General features: G+C 53.0%; 5 protein-coding genes across 5 annotated transcripts; 2 read left to right on the plus strand and 3 right to left on the minus strand.

The window, feature by feature from the left end:
• Positions 1–921: 921 nt before the first annotated feature.
• DCD1 (Deoxycytidine monophosphate (dCMP) deaminase) lies at positions 922–2,695 on the minus strand. Its single transcript, XM_062875905.1, has 3 exons — positions 2,382–2,695; positions 1,332–2,323; positions 922–1,272 (listed from the first exon to the last, which is right to left on the minus strand). The coding sequence occupies exons 1-3, from the start codon at positions 2,401–2,403 to the stop codon at positions 1,225–1,227; spliced, it is 1,062 nt and encodes a 353-aa protein (XP_062734452.1). The 5' UTR covers positions 2,404–2,695; the 3' UTR covers positions 922–1,224.
• A 363-nt stretch (positions 2,696–3,058) lies between these two features.
• Positions 3,059–6,466, plus strand: ATG7 (Autophagy protein 7; the record flags this gene model as incomplete). Its single annotated transcript, XM_062872292.1, has 5 exons — positions 3,059–3,555; positions 3,612–3,729; positions 3,790–5,100; positions 5,159–5,609; positions 6,195–6,466. Exons 1-5 carry the CDS (start codon positions 3,356–3,358, stop codon positions 6,464–6,466), a joined length of 2,352 nt encoding a protein of 783 aa, XP_062734453.1. The 5' UTR covers positions 3,059–3,355.
• Positions 6,467–6,680: 214 nt separating this feature from the next.
• On the minus strand, positions 6,681–9,153 carry QC761_201790 (uncharacterized protein). The gene is made up of 2 exons (XM_062875906.1): positions 7,322–9,153; positions 6,681–7,240 (listed from the first exon to the last, which is right to left on the minus strand). Exons 1-2 carry the CDS (start codon positions 8,369–8,371, stop codon positions 6,686–6,688), a joined length of 1,605 nt encoding a protein of 534 aa, XP_062734454.1. The 5' UTR covers positions 8,372–9,153; the 3' UTR covers positions 6,681–6,685.
• Positions 9,154–9,540: 387 nt separating this feature from the next.
• Positions 9,541–11,834, plus strand: QC761_201800 (uncharacterized protein; the record flags this gene model as incomplete). The annotated part of the gene is made up of 5 exons (XM_062875907.1): positions 9,541–10,483; positions 10,650–10,707; positions 10,763–11,030; positions 11,161–11,614; positions 11,691–11,834. Exons 1-5 carry the CDS (start codon positions 10,358–10,360, stop codon positions 11,832–11,834), a joined length of 1,050 nt encoding a protein of 349 aa, XP_062734455.1. The 5' UTR covers positions 9,541–10,357.
• Positions 11,835–12,017: 183 nt separating this feature from the next.
• Positions 12,018–16,862, minus strand: QC761_201810 (uncharacterized protein). The gene is given in 5 exon segments (XM_062875908.1): positions 12,018–13,446; positions 13,462–15,160; positions 15,215–15,782; positions 15,841–16,045; positions 16,157–16,862. 5 exon segments carry the CDS (start codon positions 16,632–16,634, stop codon positions 12,740–12,742), a joined length of 3,657 nt encoding a protein of 1,218 aa, XP_062734456.1. The 5' UTR covers positions 16,635–16,862; the 3' UTR covers positions 12,018–12,739.
• Positions 16,863–18,164: the final 1,302 nt, after the last annotated feature.

Consider the following 18,164-nt stretch of genomic DNA (forward strand, 5'->3'; position numbering starts at 1 on the left):
ACACCACACCATTTTTATTTAATACGACTACGAACCACCCACACCAGTTACTAGAGAGAGGGAGGGATGGATGCCTGGATGGGGTATGCCGAGTTATGCAGGCCCATCGTTGGTGGTACACACACCTTAGACTTGGGTTTGAAGGGAGGGAGGTTTAGTCGACCTTACACAACATGAAATGGGCGGTGGAATACAAGGGATTTTTGGGCTGGACTACTGGACTGGACTGGACTGGACCGCAATTGGATGGGGTCATTCTACAAGGAAGAGAGAGGGAACATCATTCGCAGCCCGCACAGCCAGCTTGGCAGGGCGCTGGACATACACAACGGAGTTAAACGGAGAGGGATTCATTGATTTTGCTTTGTTATCATCATCATTATACCAATTTACTATTTTTTCACCATTTACTTGAACTATGTCGCAATATCCTGCTTATGTCACTGTGGGTGAGAGTGAAAGTTGGCATTTTGTCTTGTAAGGTGTGAATGAGATGAGATGGCGCAATTGACACTAACAATTGACAGTTCCCTTGTGCTGGAAAAAGAAGATCATTTTGTTGGCCGCTTCGGTACCGAATATCTCTATAATGAAAATTTGGCTCGCCCAGTCATGAATCCATAACGGAAGGTTTCCTTGCGCGGTGTCTGTTACGCAAAATTCTTTCAAGAATCGTGCCATGCGAGAGGGAATGTCATGCCATTTTTATCTAAACCGGGCGCGCCGCAGGTCGCCGTTTGTTGCTGCTACCTTGACCGCTGTTGCTGGTGTAAGTGTTTCTCGCACGGTGTGGGGAATGGATCGGACACGGAGAGCGGTATAGGAAAGGGGAGAACCGGTGGGAATTGAGATTGGGGAAAGCTTTATAAGGGTCCACATTTTCCCGTTGGGAGAGGGAGATCTAACGGGAATGCCGGTGACCGGGTTTGGCTGCCGATTTTTGGTGGTGCGGAAGGAGGTGATGGATTGATACCATATCTTTCTACTTGCTCATTTGTGCCAATGCCCCAGCTCTTCATGTTGAGCGAAGGCTGTATTGGCTTGGCACACCTGTTTGAGTTACCCGTTGGAGATTTGTCTCGAGGACACAGGTGTCTGTGTTATTCATGATCTTTCTGGCATCGTCTGTGGCGTGAGTCGGCGACAGCAAGCTTGGACGAGGTTGGATGATTCTGGGTTGGTCAGTGAACATTTGTCCCCGGCTGAACTATTGTTGTCCTCTATCTACTTGTACACGTCCAGTTTCTCAAGATGTACCAACCCATTCGCAGGCTGTCAAATCCCGTCAGCTTTTCTTCATCCCCGTTCAATTATGAAAGGAAGCTACTCACCGGGGCATACTGCCTCAACTTCACCCCCGCCTCCCTAAACACCGCCGCCGTATCCCCATCCATGCTATACCCGTGACTATACACCACCTCCCCGATCCCAACCTGAACAATCTTGATGCTGCACGTCAAGCACGGGTGCGTAGTGCAGTACAGCACCGCGCCCTCCCTCACCCTCTCCCTTCCCGCTTCAAGCAGGGCATTCTCCTCGGCATGGATACAAAGACAAGTCGTCAACCCGTGCCCTGACCCCTGACCGGCATTGCACCTGTCACATCCCCCCTCCCCGCAGTTGACCAAGCCCCTGGGTGTACCGTTGTAACCCGTGCTGATAACCCTCTTATCCCTCACAATAACGCATCCAACCCGCCGCTTCATGCAGTTTGCCCTCTGCGCCGCCAGCTCAGCCAACGCCATGAAGTAGGCGTCCCACGACGGGCGGAGCCGGTCTTGATTCAACAAATCCAGCTTCCCCAGCGTGGCGTACAAGTGGGCGAGAGAAGAAGAGGTGTTCAACAACCTCACTGTCGCTCTTGATATCATCGCCTGGGTGCCGTTTACTGGATCGTAGAGATGGGAGTCGTTTAGTGTGACGAACGACTCGAGATCAGTAACGTCATGATCGGGCTCCGACTCCTCGTTTGGTCCTTTCAAGAACCGACCGTGGTTGGACTGGGACTGTCGAGCTAGGAAACGTTTCCAGCGGACGGTCAAGGGGGCGTCAACCGAGAGGAGGAGGAAGAAGGGGCGGCGGGTGTACATTTCGAGGATTTCTTCTGAGGGAATGTCGGTTGTTACGAAGCGGTCGCGCCATCGTTTGGTGACGAATTCGAGGAGTTCTTCGGGGGTGGAGAAGGTGGTTTGGGTGGTGGTGGAGGAGGAGATGGAGGATGGGGGGGTGGTTTGGGTTGTGTGTTTTGGGGAGAGGTAGAGGTGGGTGAAGCCGTGGTGGTCGGCGAGGTAGTTGGCGATGGTGCGCTTGCCGGCGCAGATGCCTATGATATATGTAAGTAAGAGTGGATGGGTGAGAGGCCAAGGTGGTCATGTGTTTACTGCCGCAGATTCCAATGAACATTTTGACTGTTGAGTGGAGACTGAAGATTGGTGTGTTGATCAGATGGAGAAGTAGGGATCCGAAATGAGAACGTCTATTTCTCTCAGTAAATATCTACAACCATGAAACTCTCCAGCCAGCTAAGGTGTGTAATGAGTCCGTTTTAAAATGGCGGAGAACGAAGACGCGCTTCTAGCTGCAAGTCATCAACGCGTGAGCGCGTCTACAAGCTCCTCGTGGCCGATGATTAGCCGGTGGGATGTGCCTGTCTTCAGTTGGCCATGATATCAAACAATAGTACATTTTGGTCAAGGACTATTCTATGTTCACAGTTTGGGCCCGTTCCTTATTTCCCATATCTGATGGGCCGTATTCTAGAATCTCTCCGTGACCATCGACCATCTTTGTAAGCTTTTGTCCAAGGTGGTAGCTCAGGTACCTTGCCCTGTTCATGGCGGGGCAGTCTAGTATACGCTTGAAGCAGATCCCTGGAAAGTGCGGGGCATCAGCCAGAGCTTCCTCCACGCCCCGCTATCGAACTGATGCTGGTACCTCCCATCAGACTTCCAACTTAAACCGAATAGAACGGCAGTTGCGTATCGTATATAATCCAGGTCTTACCTTCCCAAGCTTGTGACACACCAGGCACCGGTCATCCGGCGATGCCACACCACACCTGACCAAAGCTTTGCAGCTTACCTGAGACGCATATTTGTTCCAAGGTGTATCTATCTCTAACGCTCTAGACGATTCGAGTCATCCACAACAGTATTATCCTTCTTCGCCAAATCCAACAAAGCCGCCAGCCTAGATCTTCTCAACGTCGCCGCTTTGACCAGTTCGCGAACAGTAACTTCGCTCCGAAATCGCGTATACAACTTGCGATCACAACCCCGCGGTCAGTCTTCCCCAAACACCAACGAATCGAGAATCAACGGAGCGAATCGACCCCGCGAGGCGACCACAGAGTACCATGGCGCCCGTCAAATTCGTCCCATTCTCTTCGGAGATAGAACTACCGTTCTATTCATCGCTTTTCTCGTCCAAACTCGACCATGACCGACTTGACGATTCCGCCCGCGCGGTTTTGGGCGTTTACGAGCCCCGCGTGCAGGCCGATCCCGAGGCCAGCGTGAGGATGCAAATACTGGGAAATGCCCTCACAGCCAAAGAGTAGGTTTCTGCAAATTGAAATTTTACATTGTGCTGTTCGAACTAATGGCTGACAGTGACGACAGCCTACCTGTTGGCACGAGTCGCGCAAAGGGGTTTATCAAGAACGTTAACACCATCGAAGATTTCAACAATGTCAACAAGACTGCCATGATCGAGGACATCGGCCGGCAGGTGTGTTTATTCTTGACCTGGGGCCAGTTCTTTGTGAACTAACCACGCTTTGGACACCAGATTTGGGATGCGATTCAAGACGGCACAATCTACTCAGTTCCCTCTCTACTGTCGTCCTTCGCGATCCTTTCGTTCGCCGACCTCAAAAAGTACCGATTTACATATTGGTTTGCATTTCCGGCCCTACACTTCAAGAAACCTCTATGGGAACGATCTGGCGACGTCGAGCGGTTAAACTCTAGGGAAAGCGAAGCTCTCGTCGAGTCGGTTGGCACATGGCGGTATACTGTCAGCACGGAGAAGGAGCATGGTTTCTTTCTTGCGAAGAAGTCACGGGGCGAGCATAGCACAGGAAGAGGACCGGTGGATGACTCGATGGCAGAGGAAATAGGATACCAGTGGCAAATCGGGTCACTACGCGATTTTGAGAATGGCTTCTTCAACGACATCCCCGAGGAGGACCGATATGTTGCCTTTGTGGACCCCTCAAACTACCCTGAACACCCTTCATGGCCGTTGCGAAATCTCCTGGTCCTGATCTCGCATCGATATCGGCTGAAGAAAGTACAGATTCTTTGTTACCGTGATACCCAAGCACGCAGGCACGAGGCTCGGAGTATCATTCTCCCGTTGTCCTTGAACCTACCCAAAGATTTCGATTTCGCGACGGTTCCCGACGTAACAGGCTGGGAAAGGGACGGTGGATCGAAACTGAGGCGCCGGGTAGCCGATCTGGCCGAGTATATGGACCCGACCAAGCTGGCCGATCAAGCTGTGGATCTCAACTTGAAGCTTATGAAGTGGCGCCTGGCACCAAATCTGGAACTCGACACCATCAAAAACACCAGCTGTCTCTTGCTGGGTGCTGGAACGCTTGGCAGTTATGTGTCTAGGAATCTCATGGGCTGGGGCGTACGGAAGATCACTTTTGTGGACTATGGTGCCGTTTCATTCTCGAATCCTGTTAGGCAGCCATTATTCGAGTTTGAGGACTGTCTTCAAGGTGGCAAACCAAAGGCTTTGAAGGCGGCTGAGGCGCTCAGAAGGATCTACCCGGGAGTGGAAGCCGAAGGGCATGTGCTCTCGGTGCCTATGTTGGGGCACCCAGTTACCAACGAGGCTAAGACCCGAGACGACTTCAATAAGCTAGAAGAGCTGGTCAACTCACACGATGCCGTTTTTATGCTCTTGGATACCCGCGAGTCGAGGTGGTTGCCTACGCTCATGGCCAAATCCGCGAACAAAATCGTCCTCAATGCTGCGCTTGGATTCGACACATATGTGGTCATGAGACATGGAGCCAAACCGGAAGATGGGAGTGAAGACACTCTGGGTTGCTATTTCTGCAACGACGTCGTTGTTGCTGCCGATGTAAGTTTTCTGACTGTCCCTATTCTCTACACAATACACAAAACTAACGAGCAAATAGTCCATGAAGGACGCAACCCTGGATCAACAATGCACCGTCACCCGTCCCGGAGTGGCAACTATTGCCTCGGCTCTCCTCGTCGAGTTGTTCTCCAGCATTCTCCAGCATCCACAGAGGCAGCACGCCCCCGCACCTGTTCCATCGGCCAATGGAGAATATGAACGTGACCCCCCTGAGCATCCCTTGGGCATCGTACCACACCAGATTAGAGGGTTCTTGTCCTCGTTCAACAATATGAATATCCGTGGGAGGTCATACCCACAGTGCAGTGCTTGCTCCAAGCCAATTCTGGAAGCTTATGCAAAGGATGGATGGGGATTCGTCAAAAAGGCCCTAGCTGATAGGGACTATGTTGCCGAGTTGAGTGGGCTGGCTGAAGTTCAACGACAGGCGGAAGCGGCTGCTGCAGATGTGGAGTGGAGCGAGGAAGAAGGTGACGATGACGGCGAGGGTATACTACTATGACGTTAGTGAATGCTTTTGTAGATACGGGCTATACTGGCGTCTTGGTGTTAGCGGGTTCCATGGTTATCCAGGGTTTAGGTCAAGTCTTTGGCCTTATGATAGATGAGATATTATATGCTGTTCTGCTTGTGATTTATCTGAGAGGTGTACTAGGAAAGTCGAGAGGAGTGCTAAGTTCTGCAGAGAACGGGCAGACCACGACACTCATCTTGTCTGTGGTAAAGCTACAAGCGAGCGAATGTTGCCAAAACTGCTGCCTCCAGTGTCATCACATTGACCATCTTTGAAGCCTTTCATATTCTGTCAAAGTCGCTATACTTTTGTCCACAACATGATTGCTCTCGCAAGTCGAACCCCCGGCTAGATGCCCATCACGCCAACCCAACTTCGTCCTAGCCCCGCCAAGCTCGTCCCTATCTTATCCCAAAGCGGTCAAACCCGTCAAAACTTCCCGCCCCACTTTATTTTTCCCTTCCCTCTCTCCCCAAAATTTCCCCACCACCAAACTTGGCCCCTTCCTTTTTTTCTCCAGCAACCACCCCGACAAAACAACTGACAAAGATGGCGCAAGGAGCCATCAAAAAGGCCCCCAAGGCCAACCCGGGGCTCACCAAAGCCAAGGGCAGCGGCGGCGGAGCGAAAAAGGTCAACAAACCCCAAAAGGCCAAGAGCGGCGGGAGTGCAGACAAGCAAAAGAAGAAGTTCACCTCGGGCATGGTGGCCAAGACGGAGCTGATGCTGGGGGCGAGGGCGGGGCATCTGGAGCTGATTGGGAAGGGGAGGGACAAGACGAAGAAGGGGCCTGCGACGGAGAATAAAGGGGGCAGCCGGAAGTTTGGTTAAGACTGACTGCGCACTTTGTATGGTGGCAAGTCTGGGACGGAGAACGACGGCGGGGCGGGTGGGAGATTTGGAAGGGGATGGAAACGACAAGGGAAAGGACGACAAGATACCCATTGTTTACGATATTTTTTCGCGATTCTTGCATGACTTTTGGGATTGGAAGGGATTTGGTACGACTCAATATGGCCGACAGACTGCTCGCTTTTGTCAAAATTGCATTTACGCCTCGACAAAACTCTCGGCGACTTCTCTCAAGACGCCCTCTACATACTTTGCGTCCCTCTCAACCTCGACCCTCCAGGTCGACACAGCGATTCTCACCGCCTTCCTGCCTTGCCATTGCGTCCCGCTCACAAACATCTTGCCCGTCTGGTTGATCCGATCAACGAGAACATTATTCAGCGCCTCGTTTCTCGCCCGGAATAACACAATCATGAAGATGTCTTCCTCGACATGATTCTCAGTCTCAGGAAGCATCTCGTAATGTTCAGAGTTGTGGATAAAAGAGGCGAGTTTCCTGGCAAGGAACACCATCCGGCTGAACATGGCCTCCATGCCCTCTCGGCCCTCGCTTTTCAGGACGGCATAAACTGGCAGGGCGCGGAAGCGACGGGAGTTCTCAAGGCCGATGTTCAAAGGGCCGAAGATCCCATCTTCTTGGGAACCGGCAGCAGAGGAGGATGGCGGGGGAGCCAGGTAGGCGGCGCCCGGGTTGCTAAACACTTGAGTGAGGGTGGATGGGTGGCGGGAGAAGAAAATGCCGTTGTCGTAGGGCTTTTTAACACGCACACACACACACACATATTAATACAGCAAGCAAATAAAAAGTTGAAAACATATACAAAAAAAACTCACCACATTGAGAAGTTTATGCCCATCCACGCAGATACTATCCGCCAATTCCATGCCCGCGACACAGGCACGCAGACTAAGAAACTGGTCTGTTTTGGGCAGAGCCCGGGCAAAGATGCCAAAGGCGCCGTCGACGTGGATCCAGGCCTTGTAACGGTCAGCCAGGCTGCGGATCTTGGGCATGTCGAAGATGGCTGTGGCGAACCGGCCGGTGTTGACCTCGCCCGAGGAGATGGCTATGATGCATGCTGTGCTGTTTTTTTCAGCCTCTTTCAGGGCTGGTTCCAACTTGTCGAGGTCAATTCTCCACGGTTTGGCATCTTGTCCTACATCGAGCACGCACTCCTCCCCCAACCCCAATATCTTGGCCGCCTTGAGCAGCGAAGAATGGGGTTTCGACGTCAGAATCTTGATATCTGCCACCCCAGCGGCAATACAAGCTTTGACCAAGCCTACCTTGGCCACGGATTTTTCAGGGGAAGAGAGGCGGGAGGAGATGAGATATTCCCTCCCGCAGGCCAAACCGAGGATGTTGGCGCCCGTGGCGCCTGTGGTGAAAGTCTTGGCTGGGAAGCGGGAGGGTGGCAGGTCAAGGAGGGAGAGGAGCATGGATAGGGTTGTTGACTCGACAAAGGTGGCGGAGGAGTGGACCCATCCTGATGATGATGATGACTGGGGGAAATGGACCTGGACGTTCTGGTCGAGAGCGGTGACGAGGTTGTCTGCTGCTTGGGCTATGGGGAGGCAGGAGCCGGTTACGAAGCCGTAGTAGTAGGGGGAGGTTGATTGCTGGTTTAAGGAGGGAAGGATGGACTCCAACAGGTGGGTGAGGGTTGAGGAGGGAGTCGATGGGGGGAGGTCAAAGGGGGCGGAGGGGAGGGAGGAGAGGGTTTGGGTTAGGGTTTGGGGGGTGGGGAGGACGGGGTGGGTGGTGGTGAGGGTTGTTACGGTGGCGCGGAGGCGGGTGTAGGCTGAGAGGAGGAAGGCGGATTCGGGGTCGGGTCCGGGGTCGGGGTGGAGATCTGGACCGGTGGGTATGTTCGGGGTCGTCATGATGGGCGGGATGGAGGTGGGAGGGCGGGTGTTCTTGGTGTTTGATTCGGAGGAAAGCTCCCGGCAATGGCTGACTTGGCAAGGTGCTAAGAGAAGACGGTGAGGCTCGGAGGATATTTGAGAAGGGCCAATGACGGGGGGAGGAAAAGTGCTTGAGAGGGATCTTTGAAAGCATGCTGTAGATTTGAGAGCATCAACTGGTTGGTCATATGCATGGCGCGTGCGGAGTCGGTAAATGCGAGCGGGATGGGTGCTCCCTCTCGGGCCCTTAGGCAGGAGGGAATGCTAGTTGGGCCATGGGGGAAACCATCGTCATTCGACCCCTCGTAAACCTGAGCTCTGCAACAGGTTGGAGCAGAAAAGTGGTCGGGGACACACCCTGGCGATGGATGGGGAAGGACGGTAGCCTTGTAACCCTCTCGGTAGCGGGTGTAACGTGAAACGTGCGGAACTTTCTTTGGACTTTTTAGATTTTTTTTCTCCGGACATTTCCCCTAGTCGGATGAGATATCAATCGGCTGTTATCAATCTGTCCTAGTACTAGATGTGAGCCCATGACGGGCCTGCTACCAAGCGTTGAGTGTGAATGGATGCCTAGAGACGTGCCAAGGTCGGAAGACAGTCTGATGGTGATAGAAACATATGCCCCATTTGAGAAGGCGATAAATGGAAGCCTTAGATGTGCAGCTGCAGGCTGTTGTTCCATGTTGCCCCTCACCCAGCGAGCCGGTGAGAGTGAGGGGAATATCGAGCTGTCATGCAGCGTGCAGCACGCAACAACCCGAAGCGGAGACTGCTACACAGCCATCTATACGGGGGAGGCCTTCTGATAGGTTGAGCTTAATTACCACGCGATACCTGTTACGCCTCTGCATCAGAGGTTGTCGAAGACGAAAAGAAAACAAAGAACGGGCAAGCTGACCATCTCCAGGCACCCGTGGACCTGTTTTTCAGCAGCCTTCCCCAGGTCCACTCCGGACTCCGGTGGTCTTCGGTTAGCGGCACCGTGCCATGAATTTGGCCACATGCCAACTTGAATCGTGATAAGTCGCGAGAACAGGAAGCAAGATCGATGGCGAGAATGATTGGGAAAGAGGGAAGACCGGCAGTTAAATATTCGGGTGATAAACCTCACTAAAACCCAGGAGTCCCTTGCTACTTTAGCGCCCATGATCAGCATGCTTCCCACTAAAACGGGAGTTCCCACACCCAAATCTCGCCTGAACGGGACGGCACTCGACACAGGGCTCATAGTGAACATGCTGCAGTATCCCTTGGTATCCCTTGTAAAACCCCCGTTTCTTCACCATTCCAGGGCCAAAGCTAGCTCCGTGGGCAAAATCAGCTCAGGGTGGTATGCGACTCTAGGGCCGGATCTCTAATCTTTTGCTGCTGCCGCCATCATCATTACTCCCCACCACTGATTTATCAAGAGAAATTTACCCAGTTGGTCACCTACCTTACCCACAGCGATCAGGACCTCCCACACCATCGGCGAACAATTGCTGGGTACGACACTAATACAACTTAGCAAGGTAACGGCACGGCACAGACTGATCGATCAACGGGCACCGAGAGCTTCCCGATCTGCCAACAAGTCCAAGTCCACACCACCCAAGGGCAGTTGAGACCCGTTCCGAACTGTTGGGCCAGTGATCCACGCACACGGGTCTTTGTTCTGACAGAACGCTCCCGCTTCTGGATCACACCCAAACTGTTGGGTCAAGGCTGCCGCTCAAATCGACAAAGAACCAAGGGACCAGCAGGGAGGGCTCCGAGCGCAAAGGGCCTTGCGTGGAGGATCCGGGGAGGAGTCGCCGACCGCTGGCTTATACGGTGTTCTGGACCTTGTGCCTTGTCTTTTCTCAAGTGACATATTTCTCGGCCTTCTCCTTTGCCCGTCCCCCTTCGCTACCTCGTAGTGTAGCCGCGCCGCACGCCAAAGCTCCATCTCGGCATACTCTCTCTGATGCCAATATCTCAACAATGGCTGAGTCTACCAAGTCTGGCATGTCTGGAGTGTCATCCTCTAGCACGGCCTCAAAGCCTGTCGATGACGACAGGTTCACCTTTGAGTCTGTCCTCGACGACTCATCACACATCGAGGCCGATGTAAGTTGTCCGAGGAGCATCGTCCAATGTCCCTGTAGCCAAGCTGAATCCTGTTGCTTCTAGTCAAACCCCCATGACATCTAGTATGAACAACCTGCCTGGCCTAGTCAACAGCCTGACGCAAGACTGATGCCAACCTTTTAGTGACACCCAATCCCTTTCCGAGTCCATAGCCGACTTCCGAGAGGAGTTTGGCAGGACATATCATTCCTACCGTGCCGGCTGTATGTCTGCTCTTCTCTTCCTGCTTCGACCTTGATGACTGACAACTTTGCCTAGCATACTACTTCCCCAATGACCCCACGGAAGCAGAGCGAATGGACGAGCAGTACGAGATCATCAAGGTCATCATGGATGGGCGGCTTCATCTGGCGCCGTTTACCCGTGAAAAGTACCCGCGGAAGGTGCTCGACATCGCCACAGGGACTGGGCTTTGGGCCATTGAGATGGGGGACGAGTACCCGGATGCTGAGATAGTAGGAACGGACCTCTCGCCGATTCAACCGCCGTTTGTGCCACCGAACGTGAGGTTCTTTGTGGAGGATTCGTATGTTTTACCCTCTCTCTCCTATCAAATATCCTCCGATGGCTAACACATCTCCCACAGAACCGAAGAATGGTATGCATGCCGTACTTTCCCTCCCACCAAAGCCGCTCCCCACTAACATGTACTCAAGGGACTACCCCCCCTCAGAATTCGACCTCATCCACACCCGCGTCACAATCGGCTGCTGGGCCGACATGAAGAAGGAAATCATCGCCCGCGCCTTCCACCACCTCAAACCAGGCGGCTGGCTCGAGTGTCAAGAAGTCCCCGGCATGCCCCACTGCGACGACGGGACCATGCCCCCGGACTACGACTGGCTCAAGTGGACCCTCGAGCTCTACAATAGCTCCCGCCTCGCCAACCGCCAGGTCGACGTCGGGGAGCAGCTCAAGGACTGGATGAGGGAAGTCGGCTTTGTCGACGTCCACGAGGCCGTGTTCAAGATCCCGCTCAACGGCTGGCCAAAGGACACGAGACTCAAACACGTGGGGATGCTGTGGCAGAGGAACTTGCTGGATGGCTTGCAGGGTTTCAGTCTGGGGTTTTTTAGCAAGCATTTGGGGAAGACGCAGGAGGAGATTGAGGTATGCTTTTCTCCTTTCCAGCAACATATTTTCTTTTTTTGTCTTTGATGATGATGGAGCTAACGTTGTGGTATAGGTCTCCCTCGTGGACGTAAGGAGGAGTCTCTTCAACAGAAAGATCCACGCTTACCACAAGCTCTACGTGGTCTACGGAAGGAAACCGGAGGGCGCCGCCACCGCGCCAGAAGCTGAGGCAGGAGGAGACACAGGCGAAAAATAGCACACCGATCTCGGGCGTGTTAAAACACTTTTTCGCTCTTGGGTACACAAACACATCCCAGACCAGCGAGGAGCTTTCATACATGTCGATGATACCTTACGGCGCCAGGTTCCCTTTTCTTTCCTTTCAATGTTGGATGTCACAATTCAGGCTACCGTGGTTGATGAAGGAACAAAGAAAATAGGGACAACATGACTTGATGTTGACGTTACGTGCCAACTTAACTTAGGTAATGAAGAGACGATGATGATGACTTTGGTGTGCTCAACATATTATTCCCTCACTGGAAAACGCCTACAGGAAATCAGTCATCAATTTCTTCGACTACCTACCAAATCAGCATCCCACTACCTAGAAGTACGAACGCCCTGCTTACAAAATTCCAACAAGAAAAACAAACGACAATCTGCCCAACCTCTTCTTATACCACCGAGAGAAACAAACACGCAAACAAACCCATGAAAACCCCACACAACCTGTTCTTTCCTCAGTTACTCAAGCAGTATGCTCCAACCCCCCCTCAACAGTCGCATCCTTCGCACTGTCATCCACATCCAACACCTTTTCCTCTTCCACCCCTTCCCCCTTTTCCTCCTCCTCATCATCACTCACCTCCCACTCATTGGGCCTCACAACCCTAACCTTGACCAACCCCTCCACACCCTTATCCTCCTCCTTCACCTGGTAGTAAACCCTCAACCCCACCGCCACAACCGCATTCCAGGGGTCCTTGACAAACTCATCTTCTTCCTCTGACCTGTAAACACCAGGGCCATGCCCGGGGGGACCACCAGGGGGCCCACGGGGGAGCATGCTTCTCAAAAGGTTGGCTGCGTTGTCGTCGTTGTCGGAGACGAGGCAGTCGAGCTCCGAGTCGGAGAGGTCTGGGGGGGACATGGGGGGCATTATGGAGGGGGTGTCGGAGATGTAGCCGCCGTCGTCGGGGGGGTGCTGTTGGGGATAGGGGCGGCGGGGGGGTTGGTTGTCGGGGTAGTAGGGGGCTGTTGGGGCTCTGGAGGGGGGGCGGGAGGGGGACCAGGTTGGTATTGAGGTTGGAATTGCTGCTGGGGATGTGTGTAAAAGGTAGGGGGTCGGGAAAGGGGGGGAGGCTGGAATTGTTGTTGGTCGGCTGTAGGGGCTCTCGAGGGGGGTCTAGAAGGGGGGCGGGATTGGGAGCCGGGATGTTGCTGATACATATGTTGGGGGATGATGGGGTGCTGGTAGAGAGGGTGAGGCCCGTTGAAGGGGTGGTGATGGGGTTGGGCGGGGTGCTGGTGGTAGATGGGGACCATGGGGGGCGGGTGAGGTTGACGAGGCATCTGTTCGACGTTGTTCTGTTCAGGTCTGGTCCCGAGGAGGTCCTCGAGCTCGGCCTTGAAGTGAGAGACCACTTCGAGAGCTTTTTTCAGCTTGAGGGTAGCCTCGGGATGGGGATCGATGTCCTTGGAGTTGGACGCAACATCAGCATCTTTGGCTGGGTCAATAGTGGCTCCTTCTTTATCATCCGTCGTGGCTGCCTTAACCGGCTCAGATGTGACCTCCTTCTGTTTGGCTTCCTCGTCAGGACTGGCAGGAACATTGCTGCTGCCTTCCTCTGCGGCATTGTTCTTTTCGGCATTGTTCTTTTCGGCAAGTGCTCCTGACGATGAAAGGGAAGGAGTATCCTCGCCGACAGTGGACACACCGGGTTCGGCTGCTGCTTCCGCCTCGTCATCAGCTTTCTCCTCATGAGCTTCGATCTCAGTTTGGGTCTCTTTGTCGAGCTTGGGCTTCTCCGCGCCCGAGTCCGCCTGGACTTGTGACTCGGCCAGAGGTTGCTCCCCGACCTTCATTGGTTCCTCGCCATCCTTGGGTTTCTTATTGGGCTCTGCGCCCTCCTCCACAGCAACCTCAGTCTGAGTTCCCTCATCGAGCCTCGCCTTGTTGTTGCCCTTTGGCTTGTCAGCTTCATCATCCGCTTCAGCCCCTGCCTGCTCCTGCTCTGCTGCCTGCCTCATATGCTGCCTGGAATCCCGAGCTGCGCGCCTCTTCTCGTCACGTTTCTTCTGCTGCCCAACTCTCCATGCCTTCTCGTAGGCCATCTGCTTCTTCTTTTGTTTGATTTGCCTCAGCTCCTGGCGGTGGATCTTTTTCTGATAGTCAAGATAACGCTTCCGGACCTCTTCGCGGTGCTTCTGCTGTTGACGTTTCTTAAAGGCCTCACGCGCAGTCTTTTCCTCCTCAGTCTCTGCAATCTTGGCTTTGCTGAGTGCTAGGTCATGCGATAGGCCAATCCGGAGTATTTTGTCACGGCGGTTCTTGACATTGGCGCGCAGCACCTCCTCAGGCTCCATCAAACCTTCATGCTTCTCCGCGTCAATCAAAACGAGGACGGTGTACTCGCCTGCCTCAAGGTCTAGCTCCACGCTGATAGACCTGCTCATGCCGTGGCCCGAAGCCTGACATCGCACGATGTAGTCCTCTTCGCCAGCCTTGTGGACACGGAACCCAAGCAGGAATTCATACCGGCCCTCCAAGCCTCGGAAATACCGTTCATCAAGCTGCGCCAGGACAAGAACGACTGGCCCCGATCTCTCCAAAGTGAAGGCGAACTTGGTGTGGTGGTATTGCGGCGACCACGGAACATCGAGCGTCGTCCAGATCGAGGTGATCTTCCAATCAGGCCCAAACAACCTCGTACGTTCGAATCGCTGATACTTACGCAGCAGATCCTTGTACGACATCCAAAATGAGCCGTCATCACCGAACTTGTGGTTCAGCTTGGTCAACCACTCGGGAGTCCATTCCTTACTGCCGTCACTCCATGCTCCTCGCCATTCACCCTTGCCCCACGGATTTTTCAACATGACCAGACGCACGCCATCAATCTCGACGGCCTTCATGATGGAGTAAGCGTGCCTCTCGACGATGCCTCTTCTGTTCCCATAACCGCACGCCATGTGACCGGTCGAACATCCAAACAAGAAGTCTTGGTTGACCTTCATCAGCTCGTTCTTCCAGAAAGCATCCTTATCCAGGATATCGGTGGTGTTCAACTCGGAAGTCACACCGCCGGTCAAATCCTCGATACCCTCGGCCGTGAAACCGCCATCGATGGCTTGATAATCGCCATGTGCTTTGGCATATGCCTTCTCCAGCAACGGGAGCCAGGTCTCGTTCAGATTCTCACACTGCGCAAAATACAGGGCGACACTTCCAGATTGAAAGTTTCGCCGGAAAATTTCCTCGGGGTCGGGGCGGTTTTCAATGTCATCCCATATTCGACGTTCGACGTTGATCAAGCCATCTACGACTTGCTCATCGTAGTCTTGCTTGATTAAGTACAGCTGGAAATATCGTCAGTATTGTATACCGAGCCAAATGCGAGGGAGGCAACTAACCTTGTCGTCGATGATTTCGCTGAACCACTCGCCATCACGGTTGAAGACAAAACCGTATACACCGACATTTTCATCACGAGCGACGCAGACCCGCTCGATCAAGCCCGGCTTGTTGCTAAGAGTACAGATGGCTGCGAGAAGCCAGCAGTCACCATCTCGCCCTTGACGAACATCGTCTGCCGTGGGTCCTTTGATGAAAAACTGGGGGTCTTCAAAGATATCTCCCACTCGTTTGACAGACCGGGGGCAGAGCTTAGACATCTCGGCCCTCACCTCAGCGGACTTTTTTCGGCTACCTTTCTGATAGCCAGTCTGACCTCCGCGCACATGGTCGCTCTCGTCAACTGAATCGATCTCTTTCTCGGCCTCTTCTTCACCACCCTCCCTATTCCTTTTTGTCTTCTTTCCCAACGCTCTCGCGCGCTGCCGTCCTCTGGGGTTCCACTCTGGGGGCTGCCTCGGATGTCTAGGCTTATCGTCGTCACTGTTGTCATACTCTGGGTAGTCATCCTTGCAGTTGCTCAAACTCTCCAGACAGTCTCTCGTTCTCGTCTTGAGGTCCCACTCCCTATGTAACTTGGTAAGTAATCGACGTCATGGGAAGCAATGTGGGAACTGGAACCTACAAGTCGAAATGCGGATCGCGATACTTCTGGTTCACTCTTTTGCACTCTTTGACAATCTTGTCAACTTTAGCTCGACAAAGAGCCGCCGCCTCCTCGTACGAGGTGCTTGTCGCTCTTCCACCACCACCACCGTTGGCGAGGTCTTTGGCGGCGGTACGTTTGGCAAGCTTCTCGGCGTATTCATTCTTGGGAATAATATTTGTTACTTTGGTAGCAATCAGCGGCTTGTTATACAAGATGGGTTGTTTTGCAGTTGGATACAACCGTGGGCTGAACTCCCTGAAGAGGGGAGATTCACAATGATCAAAGGGCATACCTTTTCCTGGATTGTGACTGGTGAATCTCTTCCAGAAGTCGTCGACATTTTGCTGGGGACCGTATCTGCCACGACGGCCGCTCTGCTTGATGAAGCCCGGGGGCGGAAGGACTATGGGCTTGCCGCCATAGGGCTGATCGGGGCCTCCTCGCCGAGACATGATTGTTGTTTTCCTGTTCACCTCCCGATTGTTGCTTTGATATACATTTATGTGCTGACTTGCTTTTGAATAGGAATTAAGAACAAACAAATAAGAGATCTGTGGGAAGGAGTATTTATCAGGAGCACTTTGGAAGAAGCAGATCAACAAGGCCACACGCTCCTCGTGGAGCCCTCCTCGTTGTGATGAAGGGAATGAAACACAAAAGAGTACGCTGGCGCAAAGAGGATGGTTCAGGACGAGGCTACGAGCAACAAGAGATGGGTTTATATAGGAGGGTTTCGGGTCTTGGTGCGGCTGCAAAACGAACTGTGCCATCCATCTGCAGCATTGTTAAGCCAGGTGGTGCAAGGTTCAGCAACAGGGTTCTTGGAAGGCAAGAGAGACTAAGTGTGCAGTTCCCGCCGTAACACAAACATATGGTTGGCGCGTCGGTACGTCAATCATACCATTTGGTAGTTGATTGTATCCTATCAACCACCCCAGACGCAGCAATTTGTTCAGAGCTAACTGCATCCCATTTAGCGGGGAATTTGGAGGGGCAAGATGGGGGGAAGGGGGAGAATCAAGGCGGAGCCAAGACGGAGGATTGGGACGGCAGGGGAAGAACCATGCAGTTAGTTCGGTTTGTTAGCATTGGCTACTAATTAGTCCGAGGCTGCGTTGTACTAGGCATCTACTTGTTTTGTATTGAGCCTCATCTTGCAAGGGGTTTTCGATACGTGGGATCCATGTCGGTTGTAGAGATGCGGACAGAGACAGGAACATGACCTCGCCGTGCGGGTACAGAATGCACCTTGAAGATCGAACAGAGTCTGGGACCAGCGACTGTCCTCTGTGTGCAGGGCGGATTACTGCAAGTCAAGTCTGAAAAAGTGCCCACTTTCTCGGATGAAGATATAGTGTTTTTTTAGTTTTATGTGAGTCCTGCAGTTGGCTGTCGGATAGGGAGCAGTGTGCTCACACCTGAGATCGATATCTGTTGTGACACTTGCGATTTTTGCGGCGTTGAGACTTTTGTGAGATAGAGGAAGTTGATGATGTGGGATATGAAGGTTAGGTGATACAACATGGTGGCAGGGTGTTGGAATGATGTGTTCAGGGCGGCGGCTGCTAACGTTGACATGAACTCTGGATGAGGTATAGGTTTAGGTGGTATGATACGGCGAGCGTGTGGTGTTGTTTGGGGAAGTGCTGAAGTTGGTGAAATTTTGGGTCTTTGGGTGGCTACCTATCTCACTGGTGATTTGAGGGTAAATGATTGAAGGGGTGGTGTTTGAATGAATGGAGACGACGAGTTCAAAGTGATACGCGAAGGTATGTGTACAGGGCAGTGCCAACATCGTTCTTCACTTGCATCCGGGAGGCCATATTGCAGACTAGAGACAAAATGGGACTTCCATTCCTAAAGCCTTGGTTTTGTCGCGGTGAATTGAATGGATGAGAATGTTCGATACCGGCGTAAGGCTGAGAGCGGCTGTGTTGACGAAGGCGCAGACCTGGAGGAGCGGGAGACTAAAATGACGGGATGGCGCTGCCACAGCCACCTCCACTGCTCCATCGAAGCCCGGGAGATTGACGATTTGGAGAAAAGAGCCGCCGTGTAGTTCAGACGACGTTTGGGTAACCGCTCTCCCCGGTCCTCGGTGGTGGTTATTTTTTGCGCCGCTGCCCAGCATTCAACCAACCACTTCAACTCGATTGAGATCGGACCACCCTCCTATCACTTTCCATCGATACCAAAGAACCTGCCCAAGTCTCACACCACCGGAAGAAGGCGTTCTCCAATTGTTGTTACCCTCACTGCTGTACCACCCCCTCCCCTCAAAATGCTCATTTATTTTCCTT

Source organism: Podospora bellae-mahoneyi, chromosome 2 (assembly GCF_035222275.1).
Source record: "Podospora bellae-mahoneyi strain CBS 112042 chromosome 2, whole genome shotgun sequence".
NCBI classification, from domain to species: domain Eukaryota; kingdom Fungi; phylum Ascomycota; class Sordariomycetes; order Sordariales; family Podosporaceae; genus Podospora; species Podospora bellae-mahoneyi.

What these genes read in the sequence shown, in the direction of transcription:
- DCD1 (XM_062875905.1), bottom strand. Translation starts at nt 2,403, where the DNA reads ATGTTCATTGGAATCTGCGGCA. An exon ending in GTTCATTGGAATCTGCGGCA is followed by an intron (nt 2,324 to 2,381) that starts GTAAACACATGA and finishes CATATATCATAG; the next exon opens with GCATCTGCGCCGGCAAGCGC. An exon ending in AGTTGAGGCAGTATGCCCCG is followed by an intron (nt 1,273 to 1,331) that starts GTGAGTAGCTTC and finishes GGGATTTGACAG; the next exon opens with CCTGCGAATGGGTTGGTACA.
- QC761_201790 (XM_062875906.1), bottom strand. Translation starts at nt 8,371, where the DNA reads ATGACGACCCCGAACATACCCACCGGTCCAGATCTCCACCCCGACCCC. An exon ending in GGCATAAACTTCTCAATGTG is followed by an intron (nt 7,241 to 7,321) that starts GTGAGTTTTTTT and finishes CGTGTTAAAAAG; the next exon opens with CCCTACGACAACGGCATTTT.
- QC761_201810 (XM_062875908.1), bottom strand. Translation starts at nt 16,634, where the DNA reads ATGGCACAGTTCGTTTTGCAGCCGCACCAAGACCCGAAACCCTCCTAT. An exon ending in CAGTCACAATCCAGGAAAAG is followed by an intron (nt 16,046 to 16,156) that starts GTATGCCCTTTG and finishes TTGCTACCAAAG; the next exon opens with TAACAAATATTATTCCCAAG. An exon ending in GCGAAATCATCGACGACAAG is followed by an intron (nt 15,161 to 15,214) that starts GTTAGTTGCCTC and finishes CGATATTTCCAG; the next exon opens with CTGTACTTAATCAAGCAAGA.